Source organism: Phalacrocorax aristotelis, chromosome 7, assembly GCF_949628215.1.
Source record: "Phalacrocorax aristotelis chromosome 7, bGulAri2.1, whole genome shotgun sequence".
NCBI lineage: Eukaryota > Metazoa > Chordata > Aves > Suliformes > Phalacrocoracidae > Phalacrocorax > Phalacrocorax aristotelis.
Genome location: NC_134282.1, coordinates 45730766 through 45746673, shown reverse-complemented (window position 1 = coordinate 45746673; position 15908 = coordinate 45730766). Strand labels below are relative to the sequence as shown.

The 15908-nt window shown below is 40.8% G+C and overlaps 1 protein-coding gene across 2 annotated transcripts in view; it reads left to right on the top strand.

The window, feature by feature from the left end:
• CEMIP (cell migration inducing hyaluronidase 1) overlaps positions 1–15908 on the top strand; it is a 112388-nt gene that overhangs the window by 58236 nt on the left and 38244 nt on the right. The window contains exons 3-11 of one of the 2 annotated variants that reach the window (XM_075100529.1): positions 2801–2950; positions 3635–3773; positions 4563–4799; positions 5180–5359; positions 9414–9484; positions 10229–10324; positions 10951–11072; positions 13274–13415; positions 14254–14445. In XM_075100529.1, coding sequence (XP_074956630.1) covers positions 2801–2950; positions 3635–3773; positions 4563–4799; positions 5180–5359; positions 9414–9484; positions 10229–10324; positions 10951–11072; positions 13274–13415; positions 14254–14445 — 1329 coding nt within the window. Of the gene's footprint in view, positions 1–2797; positions 2951–3634; positions 3774–4562; positions 4800–5179; positions 5360–9413; positions 9485–10228; positions 10325–10950; positions 11073–13273; positions 13416–14253; positions 14446–15908 lie in introns of both variants that reach the window. The other variant, XM_075100527.1, reaches the window with a different exon arrangement.

The following is a 15908-nucleotide window of genomic DNA, read 5'->3' as shown; positions in this document are numbered from 1 at the left end:
CAGAGTGAGAGAACTCATGAGAAAAGCAGTTTTCTGATGTGCCAGTATTCCCTGCGGAGGGCAGCTGGAGTGGCAAAGGCTGGAATTTCTGAGCAGGTGAAGTACCCTCAGGAGTCCCTTAGACTCCGCCATGCGTTCTTAAAACAAACCCAAATCCAAAAAACTGCCACAAAGAAGCAACAAAAGAAATCAGGTCCTAATAGCTGTGACTGTGGGGGGCGAAGTCAAGCATTTTGCTGCATTACCCAAGCCCAGATGAGGAAAGCAAAAAGATCTGGAGTGGGAAATCCCTGCCCCTTGGCTTTTGTCTCTTCTGAGCAGCCCTTTCCCTAAGTGGTTAGGGAAAGAGGAAAAGGGAAGATGGATATGCATATTCTAAATAGAGCTAATTTGAGGGTTTGCATTTGTTTAAAACAAAGGGACCATATGTCTTGCCCCAAAAGCTGCAGCTGTATGAAGCAACCTTTCATTGCTGTGCTCAGGCCCTTTTGGTCAAGAAGCAAAACAATCAGTTAATTCCTTGTGCTGGGTAGAAGTTGTACTCTTACTTAAAAATTGACAATGACGGTAATAGTCCAGGCTGGCAAGGTAGCTGGACCAGCTGGCAGAAGATGCTCAGCCCTCCAGTGTCCTTGCAGCAGCAGATACGGGTGCTGTGCACAGCTACTGCTCTCTGATTCAAATTGGTTAATGAAATTGGGAATTTGGGTCCTTTGTTCTGAATTATGTTGGCTTTTGCTGATTGTCATCCCAATCATCAGCGTAAATTCCTCTTGATTTCCCCTTAGGTTTCACTGACTATCTCTCTGTTTCTAAATAATGACTTTTGAGGGCACAAGCCATCTTCTGAGACTGCAGGAAGCTCTTTTAGCATAGCTCTAGCATAGCCAAGTGAATGGAAAAATGAACAAGCTTTTATCCTGTCCACTTAATCTAGTTGATAAATTATACCTCTACATTTGAATCAATTCTTTTGGTTTTATTTAGCTTCTCATCATGAGCAAATTTTTCTATTATCCTTATTCCAATGAGAATAACAGCTCATTTTTTTTTTTGTATTTGTTGTCAGTGTGTATTACAGTTATATTTGAACATCTATTTACAATGCAAGTCCCATTTCCTGCCTGGAGTATTTCTCTTTTCCAACTCTTATTAATACTGTGTGTCTTCTGGTAGGAACCCAGAAACTCCTTCTTATTTTCTTCAATTACTGTAAATTGGAAAAAGTACCTCTGAAATTACTGATATACTTCCAGTTTTCATCTGGCACAAGTGATATCAAAATCAGGCCTGGATATTTATCAGGTTTGACTTGCTACCTGGTAGATTATTAGCCCTCTCTCATTTGATCACTTCATGTATATGGAATAAATTTGCAGAGAGCCAAGGCATATGTTGCCCACATGAAATGTCTCTTGCTTACCTCAAATAGCTGGTATTTAGTGGGTCTCTGGAGACCTTAAGGCAGAGGCTGGACCAATTCTATTGTTTTCTTAAGATGTGAAGCTGGTGGAGGAATCTGAGAGGAAACTCAATGCAGATGGACAGATTTTATTTCTGTTGCTGTGGAATTACGGATGTCCTCATGTTTCACAGTGGCAGCACAGACAATAGCTTGCTGTCAACTACACCAGCACTAGGACATGTTTCCATGCATGGATTCACGTCGTTGTCCTTTCCATTAACTGAATGCATTAGTATCTGTGGGGCAAAAAACACCCAACTCTACTACGCCAGGTGCCAGAGATATAACCCTGCCAAAGTCAAGGTGCTTATCACGTGTCTATTAGCATTGATTTGTGGATCCTGTAGTTTCCTTGTGGTGTTTTTGTTTCAAAGGATAAAAACTGGAGAGCTGGTGAGAACTCCCAACTCTTTCTGATGGCAAAGGGCTCAAACTTCCACTGACCTCAGCTTCCTAGGATTAGAAAGGTTTCTAACCTCAGAAAATATGCATTACACATGGGACTCACACTCACAGTTTTGATGATTAGAGTAAGATGTGAGGTTCACATATCAAGTGAGATTATATCAGGGAAATATTTTATCTTAAGTAAATACTTACAACATGAGACTCTTGGATTTGGTATGAGAGCCATTTAGACTAACACGTCATGGCAGTCCATAATCAAATTTGTGTATGGAGACTGGTGATGTGTGAATCTGAAGTGAATGAATCATTACTTCTGCCTGGAAAATCTCACAAACCCAGAGTCTTGCTCTTTTGAGATTTCTGTTGCTCTGTTACTGGGTGGACTGGTAATTCCTTGGTTCTTTGTGTTTTCCTGTTAGTTTGAGCACTTTTATTTTCCATCTCCAGTGAAAAAACTGATTTTAACATCTTTACATTAAACAAAGCTTTTCAAACCACACGGGTATTTTGGGGGCATTTTTAAAGGTAGTAGTTGTCTTATCCTTTCATCAACATCTTCCCTGGGATTGTGAAAGGCTTTGTGTCTGGATGGTATGAAAGGAGCTGAATGTCACTGCAGGAAGGGCTCAGTTACAGCCTCTTCTCAAGTAGTTTTCTGGAAACTGCATCCTTGCAAGGCTCCTTTGCATCTGGTAGTGGTTTTTTCCTTGCTTCCAAAAAACTCAAAACCATACAGCTTAAGCTGTTGTTTGTTTTCTTTCTGTCATGACCCACATGTACTCTGCTGCACTGAGATATTGCTGTGTTCCAGGGAGTCAGCAAAGGGGGGGTACTGAGAACGATACTGTGAAGATGCCCAGATATGGAGCTTTCTGTCTTGCACTGAACAAACAGTAATTATCTTCACTCTCCATCTCTACCCAGCAGAAGCAGCTGTCGCATGTCCTGATAAGGATCCTGAGTTAGAAAGCTGGAACCCAGGTCACAATGAAGAAAACCGCATTGAAATTCGTAATGGCAGGAAGCTCCTTCTGTCTTCTTCTGCAACTGTCCACTCTATCCACATTACTGATGGAGGTAAAACATGCTGTTGGCAAGGACGGGTGAAGTGTGATTTCCACAGTGGCTATTTAAATCACTCTGTCTCATGCTGGGAGAGCTTTCTGCTTCTTGCTGAGGATTGGGTGGCTACTGGACAAACACAGCTTTAATTCAGTACAAGGGTGGGTGGTAGCTGAGATGCTTTGGGTGCTTTAGCCATTATAATCAACCTATTTGCTCTCCTTTCTGGAGAATTTACAGAAGTAGCTCAGTATACTCATTAGTTCTACTTCTGTGGCTTGCTTCAAAAACATTTTTTTACTAAATCTTTGTCCCGATAACATCATACTGCGATAGTTGTGTTCATAGGGTCTCAGGACAGGACAGATGCATATCTGCCTCTTTGTCTCTAAGGACAGAGTCATAGTGTTACTGGTGGCTGCAAGCTTGAATAGATTTTATTCATCTCAACTCTGAATTTCTGTCTTAGTTTTGGATAAGTCCTCTTCCACACAAATCTTAATTGCATTCTTCAAGAACTGGACTGAATAAAAACCATGTAACATCTTTAGGATTTGTATTGAGGGCTGTTTTGGGGAGGATGGGCAGACTTTTTCGAAAATCGAGGTGACAGCCCAGCACTAGGTTTAGCACAATGGTATCACAACCTCTGATGAGCTGCTGTGTGTTAAAGCAAATGTCATAAACTTTTCTACTTAGGAAAACTGGTCATTAAAGACGATGTGCAGCCTATCATCTTGCGCACTAGACACATACTCATTGAACATGATGGAGAGTTACACATCGGCAGTGAGATATGCCCTTACCAAAGCAATGTGGTTATCATCTTATATGGGCGGTATGTATGCATGATAAAATATTATCTTAGAACTTTCTAGGATCTCTCTCCTACAACAGGGAACAAAAACATTCCTTAAAATTACATTTTCTCAGATATTATCATCAGTGCTCTGTGGAAAGCTGGGTAGCTTTTTAGACAATTTAAATGGTCTGTAAAAAATCAACACAGTTTTGGTCCCGATTTTCACATCCTACTGGGAGATGAATACTGGGGTATTTGGGCATGCCAGAAAATCAGCATGCACCTTGCCACCACTCAAACTGATTTTCCAGAATTGGCTTAAAACCTGAGGAGTTAATTTATTCTGAAAATTCTCCTCCCTAAACACCCTTTCTTTCTCCATGACAGTGATGAGCCAAAGGATAATAAATTTATGTCTTGCAGATTGATACAGGGTCTTTTGGAATTTCAAGGATGCCAAACTCATATTTAACAACAACTAGACCTCCTAGCTGCTGGTTAGGGTCCTAACTTCCTCCAGAATTTCAAACCACAAATTTGTCATTCAGTCTGGGCTTCAGGCCTCCTCTGGCCTGGATATAAATAATATAACATGTATAATCTGTGTTCCAGATAGTTGTCGGTCTTCAGTGGTTGCTAGTATTAATTAAAATATTTTTTTTTTCCTGTACACTGTGGGCAGTTGCTGATTCTTAGAGAAGTTGAAAGAAATGCATGGCAAGTCATGACACTTCTCTCCTTGGGCCATAGCAGAACAAGGGGAGAGGCTCCTTGACTGCCAGATACAAACCCAATACTGGTTCTTTTCCTCCCTTCTTGCTGCAGAGCGGATGATGGCAGCCAGCCGAATCCCTACTTTGGGCAGAAGTATCTTGGAGTAAGTAAGGGTGGCACTCTTGAGATCCATGGAAAGAAAAAGCTGTCCTGGACTTTCTTAAACAAAACTCTTCATCCTGGTGGCATGGAAGAAGGTGGATATTACTTTGAAAGGAGCTGGGGCCATCGAGGTGTCATTGTCCATGTTATTGACCCAAAGACGGGAGCAGTTGTCCATTCAGATCGGTGAGTGACTTTTCAACTGTCTACATGTGAGGATCTTTAGGAACAGGCTGGAGACAGCATCTCAGCAAGCTCAGAAACATGCAGTTTAACCTCTTGTTAATGGGTGTTATTGCGTGTATACACAAATTTTTCTAGATCAGTGATCTCCAAAACCAAAGAGTAAGTACTGTTGCTGCCCTGCTATTCTGCCAACTAGAGTTTAATCAGTTTGGCTTAACAGAAACCCCTAATATACCCTGTTAGACAAGTGCTTTTGCAACGGGATAATATCATTACTGTAAACAATACGAAAGAGTTAATTCTCTATAGCACTTGGTTCTCAGTACATAAAGCATGAAGCTCACTGAAGTAAATGTTTTCGGGTGTTTTTATCACTTCAGGTTTGATACCTACAGAGCGAAAGAGGAAAGCCTACGTCTTGCCCAGTATTTGGGTAGAGTTGCGAATGGCATGATCCTGTCAGTTGCAGTGAACGATGAAGGATCTAGAAACTTGGACGACTCGGCCAGGAAAGCAATGACCAAACTGGGCAGCAAGCATTTCCTCCACCTTGGGTTTAGGTATGTGCCAGTCCTGCCAGTTCTTGCAGCACAGAGGCTTTATTATGCTCCTGAGATGTCCAAATAATTCCGCTCTCTCAAAGGCACAAAGGTCTTTCACATGGAAAAAAAGAAGAGGGAAACTTCTCCATGTGAAGTTTTAGCAGTTAATTAGATAGTTTAAGATGCACTGAGTGTCTATATTGGGTATTTTTATTACCAGATTGAGGAATAGTGTATGATTCACATTAAAAGAGATGTTTTTCCAAGATATTGTTCCCACAGGTTACTTTTTCCAATTTATTTTCAAACCATCCCCCAGAGATATAAGAAGCATTTCTACATACACACAGTGGATTGGATGGGCTGAACATTAAGGAGGGTAGAATAATAGCCATGTAACCCTGGCTAAATACATATAGACATACCTACAGCATATTCTTCAGCTTGACCAATAAATATTCAGGGATTCATGCAGCACAGAAATCTAGCATGCATGAATTTATGCCGTGGACTGTAAATACTTCTGTGGCCAATACCATGTCTATGTTGGCACACACACTGTTGAGAATATTTGCTATTTACCCAATTGTAGCCATTATATTTTTGTGCTTATCTGGATTTATGTAGGCTTTTTTTTTTTTTTTTTAAGTGGCATGAAGAGGGTCACTGCAGAACATGAGAAAAAAAAAGTCCCTTGTAGGGAGAAGTGATTCAATACAGCAGTCTGTGGGACCAGACAGGTGTCATCTGGGCACATGCAGATGGAGTAAGATTTGGGGTAGTTGATGAAGAGGTTGTGTCAAATATTACAGGGATTCCTGTGCACCAGATAATGCATTTCAAAGAATCAATCAAGGCTGCAGAAATAGTCTCCAAAACCAGACTATCTCCATCAGTGCAATGCTTGCTGTCAAATACGCAGAACCCCTATTAAAGCCCAGTAGCCTGCTGGGTTTCTTTTCAAAAACTGAAATTAGGGAAACAGAAAAAGATTTGAACATTATACTTCTTTTTCCAATTGTGCAACAGGAAGAAATTGATGGGTTTCACATATGTTCATAAAAGTAAATTGTACTTGATGTTTTTAGGCTGCTGTGGTGTTTTAATGCTAGATTCTCACTTCTTTGCCATAAATGTGTATAATGCAAATAACATTACATAACATTAAAATAACAAAATTCATCCATGGAAGTGTGACTTTCAACGTTGCTATTGTTTGCAGTTGAAAAGCTAATCCTTGCCATGCTGTTATCTGATATACCACAATATTTCCTTACATAAACAATAGGGACATAGTGGGTACCATATGTGGTAGTAGTTGGTAAATATTATCTCCTACCAGCATACTGGTATGTGGAAAAATACCTGCATCTTGCTGCATTATTTAAAAGGCTATTTTTAGGAGTGTTTTCAGCATTTAAGGTCATCGGCTTTCAAAAACACATTGTCTGATGGCAGCTGGGACCAGATTTACAAAGGCAGTTGGATGGCAGAGTGGAAGGAAGGCAGCTTTGTCAGATGTATCCAAGTTTTTCTCCTTATGCAAATTAAACTTCCACTTCACTTTAGCATAACAAGATTTAGACATATTAGTTTACACTTCAGACACATCTATAACTATGAATAAGGATGTATATACCTGACAGGAGCTTTCTGGAATATTTTTGGAAGATCTTAAAAAAAATATTCAGGAGGAGAAAATTACACATACACGTACATACTTTGACCTGTAAGGCAAAGGAAGGCTCTGACAGAGAGTGGATGGATTTTTCTTTCTAACATGCCCATGTATGCACTCTCATCACTCCCTGCCTGGCACCCAGTATTTGCTGGCTGGTCCTGCTGAATCCAGGTTGTCAAATCTCAGCTCCCTGCTAATGGCTGGGGCTGACCATGGGCATCACTGAGGCAATAACAGTCTAAGCCCCAGGCAGTAATTTGGCTTAGGAAATTTCTATTTCACATTTGGTGAGGTGTCACTTGAGTCAGGCTATTCAGCCATAGACTGGGCTGTTTTCTGACTGGGGTGGTGGCAGGGTTTATATGGACAAATTCCTGTCTATCTCCAGTTGCTCCGTATTCAACCAGATTGTAAGGTTGTGCAACTCCCCCTTGCTGTAGCAGAGCCAATGAGCAATGGTGATTTATCCAAAAATGTTTTTGCACTCCTGGCATTTCTTTCAATGGCCTATTTGCTGAGTCCAGAACATTAGGAATTAAAGGGAAATCTTGCATTCCTCCTCTATTGTTGTCCTTTTGAAAAGTGAGTTTAGTCTTTAAGTGTGAGCTATTTTTTTCCCCTTCTACTAATAAATTAAAAGAAAGCTTTTCTGCATTTGATGACATAGTTGTTCTTTTTGGAATCCCACCAAAATATCACTGGTTTGGCTCTGGACTTACCGGTCTCTTCACTTCATATAGTCCAAACACATTGCATGTGTCCTCATGTGTCAGGGTTGAATGACTTTAAAACTATTTTAGTGATAAAATAACTGGGAGAAACAGGGTTTTTTTAACATGTGAAATGGGGCCAAACCTTGAGTTGCAGAACTAGATAGCTTCTTATTCTTTAGATTATTTTTGGGTCATCATCTTTTCTGTCATTTGTTTCAAATTTGATGACACACACACCCCCCACACCACCCCCCCACCACCCCCCCAAAAAAAATCTATCTTGTCTGCTGAGTGATAAAGTGTCCTTCCTGCCCCCATCCTCCTTCTCTCCCTGGATGGAGATCACAGCCCGGCAGTGCCTTCAGCAGTTGGCGCACAGGCAAGTTTTCCAGCAGGAGCATCTGGCTCACTAGCAGGCTCCCGAGGCAGTTGTGCTGGCAGCTTCCGCTGAGCCTGTGCTGTGCTCGGGCTGAGGACATGCCGCTGGGACTGCCTCCCCTTGAGGAGCCAGGGCTGGTGCGTGCATGGGGCCTCGGCACGGCATGGGGTGCACCAGTGCTCCCCAGAGCCTGCTCCTGCCTACCCCAAAGCCCAGGGCTGCGAATGCCAGCAAAGTGCAAATCATGCCAGTGGTGATTTGTTTGTATTTTAGTGGCTACCTGTCAACATGTGTATATGTTTTCTTCTGAAGTCCCAGAGTGCTTTATAACTTCACCTGTACCAGCAGATGGTAAATGTAAGGTGACCTGCAAGACTCAAGGGTGAACCGTGATGCAATTGAAATCACTGTGTATTTATACCCACTGAGACATGATTTAATCTGTGGGACAGTTTGTTATATTCAGGGTCAGGGTGACAGCCTACAACCCTGAAAGGATATTTGTTATTCTGCTAGTCATTAAGAGCAGATATGCCTGAACTACTTCTATTTTGAATATTAAACTCCCTCCTGACCCCCTCTAATTGGGTTCACCTCTAAGGTTGGGAGGCACTTCAGTCTCTGTCTCCATTGTTTGCTCACCCATATGGTCGTTCTCCAATGTTGCTGATAGCTATTGAACCTGCTCAACCAATTACCATCCGGCAGTAATGAACTTACTTCTGATATAGGATCAGATTTGAACAGACAATTCAGACTCATAAACATTTATCCCTGTTCAATATTCAAAATCAGGAAAATAGATACCCAGAGACTATCTCGGTTTTTTGTTGCCCTTTGCCAGCCAGTCTATTAGAAATTCTCATGGGTCATTCCAAAGACAGTTGTGATACACAACGTTTCAGCATGAGCTAAATTTATTTAAGCAGGAGTGGCTTTTCTCCCATATTCTTTAGTGTGTGTGCACACACACAGAAAAAAAATTCAAGCTCCCCAAGGAGTTACAAGCATCCTATGGGTCTGTCACACAAACCTCTTCAAGCACTCATTTAAAAGACAAACACACTTGTTTTAGGAGTGTATTAAGCAGGGATTTGTCTTTGAACTTCTTTCTCTTTTGATATATTTACTGAAGAAATATAGAGTTTTAAGATATTTTTAATCTTAACCAAGCTGCCTATCACACTAATCAGACTGTTTTTAATGTGGTGCCCCTGAGAAATGCAAGAACATTGGGCTATAAAAAATTTGCATTTCATACATGACATAATGTGATCATTTCTCATTTTCATTTTTCAGGCACCCGTGGAGTTTTATTACCGTTAAAGGAAATCCCTCCTCTTCTGTTGAAGACCATATTGAATATCAAGGTAATTCATGGACAAAATACTGGCTTGGCATTATCTCTGGAAGTTATTGGAGTTACGGCTGAGATTAATTTGGTCAATGGTGTTTTCACTTGACACGACATTACATTGAAGCTGGGAGAAATTGATGGTTAGACATATTTAATTGAGTGCTCTCTGTATATATTGCTTCTTCCCATTAATGCAGCTGAAGCAGCTGAGTGGAGTATAACCTAGGTTATCCAAACCCTGAGATAAGAGGTGAGATCCTGCACCTGTGTAAATCCATGTAACTCCATTATGCTCCGACACTGCCTCACTTAGACACAAAGCTATGGAACAAACCCAGTTCACACCAGCCGAAAATTTAATCACTGTATCCTGTATTGGTAGCCTCAAACACCTCAAGTGCAAAACCATTTTCTTGCAAGCTGAAGACTTGAGTCTGTGTCTTTTCATGACAGTTTCAAGAGCAGCTAAGAACATGGCTTGCTACAACATCAAATAAAAATAGCAGTGTATTACAAATCATTGTGTTTTTAATCCTTGCTTGATTTTCTGAATATTTTTCCTCCTGATTGTCCAAGCAGTTATAAAAGTGTCTGAAGCCTTATTCCAAGACCAGTAAATTTTTCTGGAAGCTGTGCAGGGCTGAATCTGGATAATGTAGCCAAAATATGCAAACACACATGTGGGCTATTACCTTTTCAGTTCTGACTTTTATCGGTTGCATTCAGTAGTTTAATCAATGTTTTGGTTTTTTTACAGGTCACAAAGGATCAGCTGTGGCCAAAGTATTCAAACTATTCAAAGCTGAGAATGGAGAACATTTTAACATCTCTTCAACTAGTGAGTGGGTTCAAGGTAAGAGATCTGCATGCCATCTCAGTGGTAGACAGTTGACAAATAGGGTGAATCACCCTTATAATTGCAGTACTTTTCAATTTGGGAAGAGTGGACTTGCTAGCTGCTGTTTACGTCACTGTTAACCCAAGTAAAGAACACACAGAGATTCTTTTCCCAGTTGTCTCCAGGACTCTCTGAATAACCGGGATCCTCTTTCCTTTACTGCACTGGGTATGAAATTCCATCTCTTATGATCTAAGAGATCACATACAACCTCTCAGTTCTTTTGACTGCATAGTCATCATGTCCATGTTTCAGACAACATACAATAACAGGCCGTAACTTGATCTGAAGATCAGAAGAGGCAGCTAATGACGATACAGATCCAAAATCCATAGCTATTAATAATGCTCATACTGCATACTCCAGCTATGTAGCTTTTAATAAGTCCACTCTCCCTTGGCTGGTTACACTTCACAGCATCATTAGAAGCGGCTGACAGACTGGCAGGAAGAGGCAGGAATCAGATCATCAGTGAAGAAACTTGTGAATGATATCTGAGATTATATTATGCTCCATGCATTTTTGCTGCATTCATTAAGCTTGACTTTCAAATTACTTTTCTTGTTTGCACTTGTCTCCAGATGTAGAATGGACAGAGTGGTTTGAGAAGCCTAATAAAGCAAGATCCAAGGACATGGAGAAGCTTTCTGACTTCAAAGCTGCTCATCCTGATAAAATCTGTAGGCAACCCATTGACATCCAGGTAGGCTAGTTTACCACTTGTTTTAGAGGAGCAAATCCTGTTTGGACTGACATTGAACCCCAAAATAATTGTGCTTGTCAGTAAGGGATGTCCCTGTCAGACAGGGATGATTTTACTTCTCTAATACATAACCAACAAGATCTGGTATCCAGTCTTGTATCTTTCTGGGACAAAAGTTTATAGGATTGAGCTCCTTTCAGTAAATTCTAGCTTCTGGCATGAAAAGGATACAGATGGGTTCATGGACAGCACAGATGCTATTATGAAATATGCGGTTCCCTGCTGGAAGATTAAAAGGAAAAAAAAAAAAAGAACATTTCAGAGTTTTTAAATGGTCCTCGAATGGACCCTACCTAAAAAATTAATCACAAAATGTAATGAGGTGGTAAAGGTACCAGCTGTAGTTGGTTGGAAAAAACTGACAGTGAGCTTGCAGCCATTTCTTGGAGTCAATTGTTTTTTCTCTGTGGGAAGAAATTTGAATTCTTTCTGGGGCTAAACACTATAATTATGCCATCAGGCCAGCATACTGAGGAGAAATCATGTACCTTTTCTGAGACTGCAAAAGCCTCTTTAAGGCCAAAAAATAAAAACAATACCCAAGCATTTATCTTTTTTTTTTTGTAAATGCTCACCATACACTTTATATGTCTGCCTGATAAAACACCTACAGCAGAAGCATTGCCTAGCAAAAGCCAATAAAATACTCCATATCTGTGGGAGGCTGAATCTAAGGTTCCTGCATACTCTGAACCAGTGGAGTTCTCCTTATTCACAAGAATGTGGCTATTGAAGTAAGCGGGAATGCTGACAGTATGAGTGAAAGTTTCCAAGGCTAGATGTTATAAAGAATCTCCTCTTGAACAGAGAGGAAAAAACTGCCCTATAACTTTCTGCCAGGTCTTAGCAAATCCACATTAATTTCTGCTTCCATATACATATATTAGAAGTGACAACTTAGTTCAAAACAGGGGTTGGATGTTTGTTATGATACAGCCCCTTGTAGCATGTGTATTGAAAGAGAAACAAGAAAGATATTCTTCTGTTCAAGAAACAAACTTTTTTTAACCTACTCTTAAATGACAGTTGCATTTTTTCTAGTATATTAAAAGCGAAACAACATTTTTCAGTTTATCCTGCCAATCTTAGGGAAAATCCTCAGGTAGTGTAATCTGGTGTTGCTCATTGCTTTCACAAAGTTACACTGATTTATACCAGTTGGCCTGCTCCAGCTATGCTACATCCAAGAAAATTGAAGATGTGATGATAATAACAGAAGTGCGGCACAGCCAGAGGCACATTCCTTCAGTTGACAGTGCTAATCCTATATATGGCAGCAGGGTGTATGTATTAGTAAGGAAGGTCTGCCTGAGTGACAAAATCAGGACCAGACCCTTCATTGAAAGACAGCTTATCTCCTGTGCCTTCTTAAAGCGCACGTGTTATTTGGATTGCCCAATGCAACGCATCACATTTTTGTGAAAGGGTCAAGAGAATTGCAAGCTATAGAGCTGGACTGTGAAATTTAACATGACCCTGAGGGGTGACATTGCCCCAGCAGGAATACAGGAGAGGCTACATATTGCACTGCTTCTTGGTATGATACAGCCTTTTTTCTCAAGGCAGCTTTGCAGGCTGGTACTTGTACATGAGAAAAGGCCAACTCTTCTTGTTCCTTTTGGAGCAATGGGTATCGGAGCAGCTTTGATTTTTTGCTTAGAGAGACTGATCCATGCAAAGAAGAAATAAGATCCCCACCTCTTTCTTCTGCAAGCTTCAGACATAGTCTAGCCACAAGCAATGAAATGAGTGCAGTGAAGAGGCTTGAAACCATTAGTTCATTTGGGTGCAAACATCTGTGCTCAGTGTTTTCATCTGCCCTCATACCAATGGCAAGAGAAAATCTAGGGCACCAAGGCAGATGTTAGTGAAGCTCAGAATACTGCTCCCGAAAAAGCACATGGTCTTAACATAGATACAGGAGAAAGGCATGCACCTAGCAATCATCTATGCAGCTTGTGGATAAAAGAGCTGGGTCTGAGCACCAGTTAGAGCGCCTGCTGGATAGTACATGTAACAGTCACCCCGTTTTGTTATACAGCTGTTGTGCATCAGCCAAAACAAAGCAAAAGCCTCAATGTTTTGGTGAAATTGCTTCACCTCAAGGTATCACCTTTTTTATATTTCTATTCTCATTCCAGGCAATGACGCTTGACGGAGCTAATTTAACAACTGAGGTTTTCTACAAGAGTGGCCACGATTACAGGTTTCTGTGCCATGGCAAGGACCAGACGGGCGAGGGCTGCCAGAACTACAGAGTACGGTTCCTGTGTGGCAGATCTGGTATGTGCCCCATCTTTGAAAGCCAGACCAGGGAAAAGCAGAAATACTTGTCTTCTCATGACTGGCTCTTGTTTGGTGTAAGGACAACTTGAGTAATTTCCCAAGCTAAAACTTCTACTGGGCTTTTGACATGAACACAGATAAAACGGCTGAAGATTTATCTCAGGAAAAATTCCTGAGTGCTAACAGAGGCAAAAGGGTGGTGTCTCAAAAACCCAGCAAGGCTATGGCAAATACTTGGCAAGTTCCTTCCTGTAAATATCTTGACTTTTGCTAAAGCATTTTGGGATGAGGTAGGATTATTCAATCAAAGTGTGCAAAGACAACAGGTTTTGAAAGTAATACTTTGTTTTGTAGTTATTAATTCCAACACTGCTGTCCCTAACCTGGTCATTAGACAGGTCATTAGGATTCCTTGGCGTTCAGCTGGCGGGAAAAGGAGGGTGGAAGATGGTTGTTTTGCTGGAAAAAGCAGTCATTGCGTTGAAGACCACTTGGCTGTTGTAAATAACAGTGCCCAGCACCCACAAGTGCTGCTGCTAAGTGGGTGTGGTGAAAATGAACCACTAAGAGCAACATTTAAATTTAGCCCTGGGGTTAGTGGAAAATCCACCTGCCTGCAGCTAAAGGAAAACACTTTCTTGTTTGCTTGCTTTCCAAACCAAAGCCAGTAAAAACCATATTTGGAAGAGTTAACTATTTTTTGTTGCATTAGGAAATCATCATTTTTGGTGGTGATCCAGGAAAAAAAAAAAAACAAACCAAAACAACAAAAAAAGAGCAAGCATTTTCTGATAAGATTAACTGAATTCTCCACCCTGCCATTTTGGCTTTTCAGTGAAACCAAAGCTTACGGTAACCATTGACACCAATGTGAACAGCACAGTCCTGAATCTGGTGGATGATGTGAGCTCATGGAAACCCGGAGACAGGCTGGTGGTTGCAAGCACTGACTACTCCATGTACCAGGCAGAGGAGTTCCAAGTACTGCCATGCAGAGCCTGCAGACCCACCCAGGTCAAGGTAGCAGGTAAGGTGCTTCATCTTGTTGTACTGGTGTTGCAGTACACAAGTTCTGTCATTTGCACTGAGATAATTTAATTAAGAAATGCAAAGATTTGAAAGATACCTGAATTTGGTGGCTAGTTTTTAGATGCTTTTGGGAAACATACACCTTTCGTGTTTGAAAGCTATCTAACTTAGGCCTAGTTCTTTTCTGCCCTCCCTTTTCATAGCTGCCTCCATTTTTTTTATGTCCACAAGCACACTATTGAATGGATGTATTTATTTAAGAGAAACAAATACAGGTCATATATTTGAAATGCTCAATTTTACATAACTGTATTTGAAAATGTATCACTTCCTAGAAAGCAGGAAATAAGCACAGATGATCTGAAGAGTGAGCTAGGGCAGGAGCAGACCATGAGAGGCTACGAAGGTTATGAAGTAATGTGCAGCTGGTTAGCTTCCTAAGAAAGTTGTGTTCAAAAAGAACTGTAATCTTACATTTTAGAAATACTGTTTTGTACTACTGAAGCTACTGTTTCTCTTTTACTATGTCTCTAGACGGCATTGCTTAGAGATGATGTATTAACCAAAAACATTTCTGGCGTCACGTGGCAAGCGAGTTGTCCTGAGTCACAGCACTGGGGGAGATGGAGTTGGTAGAGTGCTGCCTGAGTTCGTCTGAGCAGGAGGAGCAGGAAGATTTTCAGAGCCACAGCATTTTTACTCTTGAGGGTCACTAGCTCAAATCCAGAACAAATTGCTTTTGAGGAAAAGACATTGCAGACTAATGATTGTAAAGTGGCAAAGTGGCCTTCAGATACTAAGTCCAATTAAGCAGCATAACCATGATGAAGCATGCACTATTGCTGATATGAGCATAAAAGTGAAATCCAGGGCAGGTGCTTTGCATCTCCACCTGAGTTTGTAAAGTGGTCTTTTCCTTCTAGAACTAGATTTTGGCACACTGATGAACAGAGCATGGAAATACCACATGAACTGCCTCTTCTGTAAATGGATCAAGAACTTTTAATTGCTCTACTTTACAAAAGTAAAAGTTATTTTACAATAGAAAAGTATGTAACAGCTGAGGCTGTATTTCAAAGGCAGCAGCTGCCTGGTGGCAAATCACACACATTACGTTATCTTTTGCTTACAGTGTCAATTGCTCTAGGCAGAGGTTTTGTCTGTATTTACAGTAAGATCTTTCTGAGTAACCATGAGGGCACTTGGAACATCCAATGCACCAGGGATTTTTCTCAGTTCTGTGAAATGAACTACTTCACCATTATCTCTGATGCAACATCTTCTGGAAGGTACAAATATACTTCCTTTGGCAACAGCCTCCCCACAGAGCTATAGCCATTCATTGTTGGATGGCCCGAGAGAGAGATGTTCATCAAGCCAAGAAAAATGTTATTCACAGTTTGAATGTACCATAATCTTATGACTTAAAATGACTATACTTTAAAGAAGACATATGTTCAA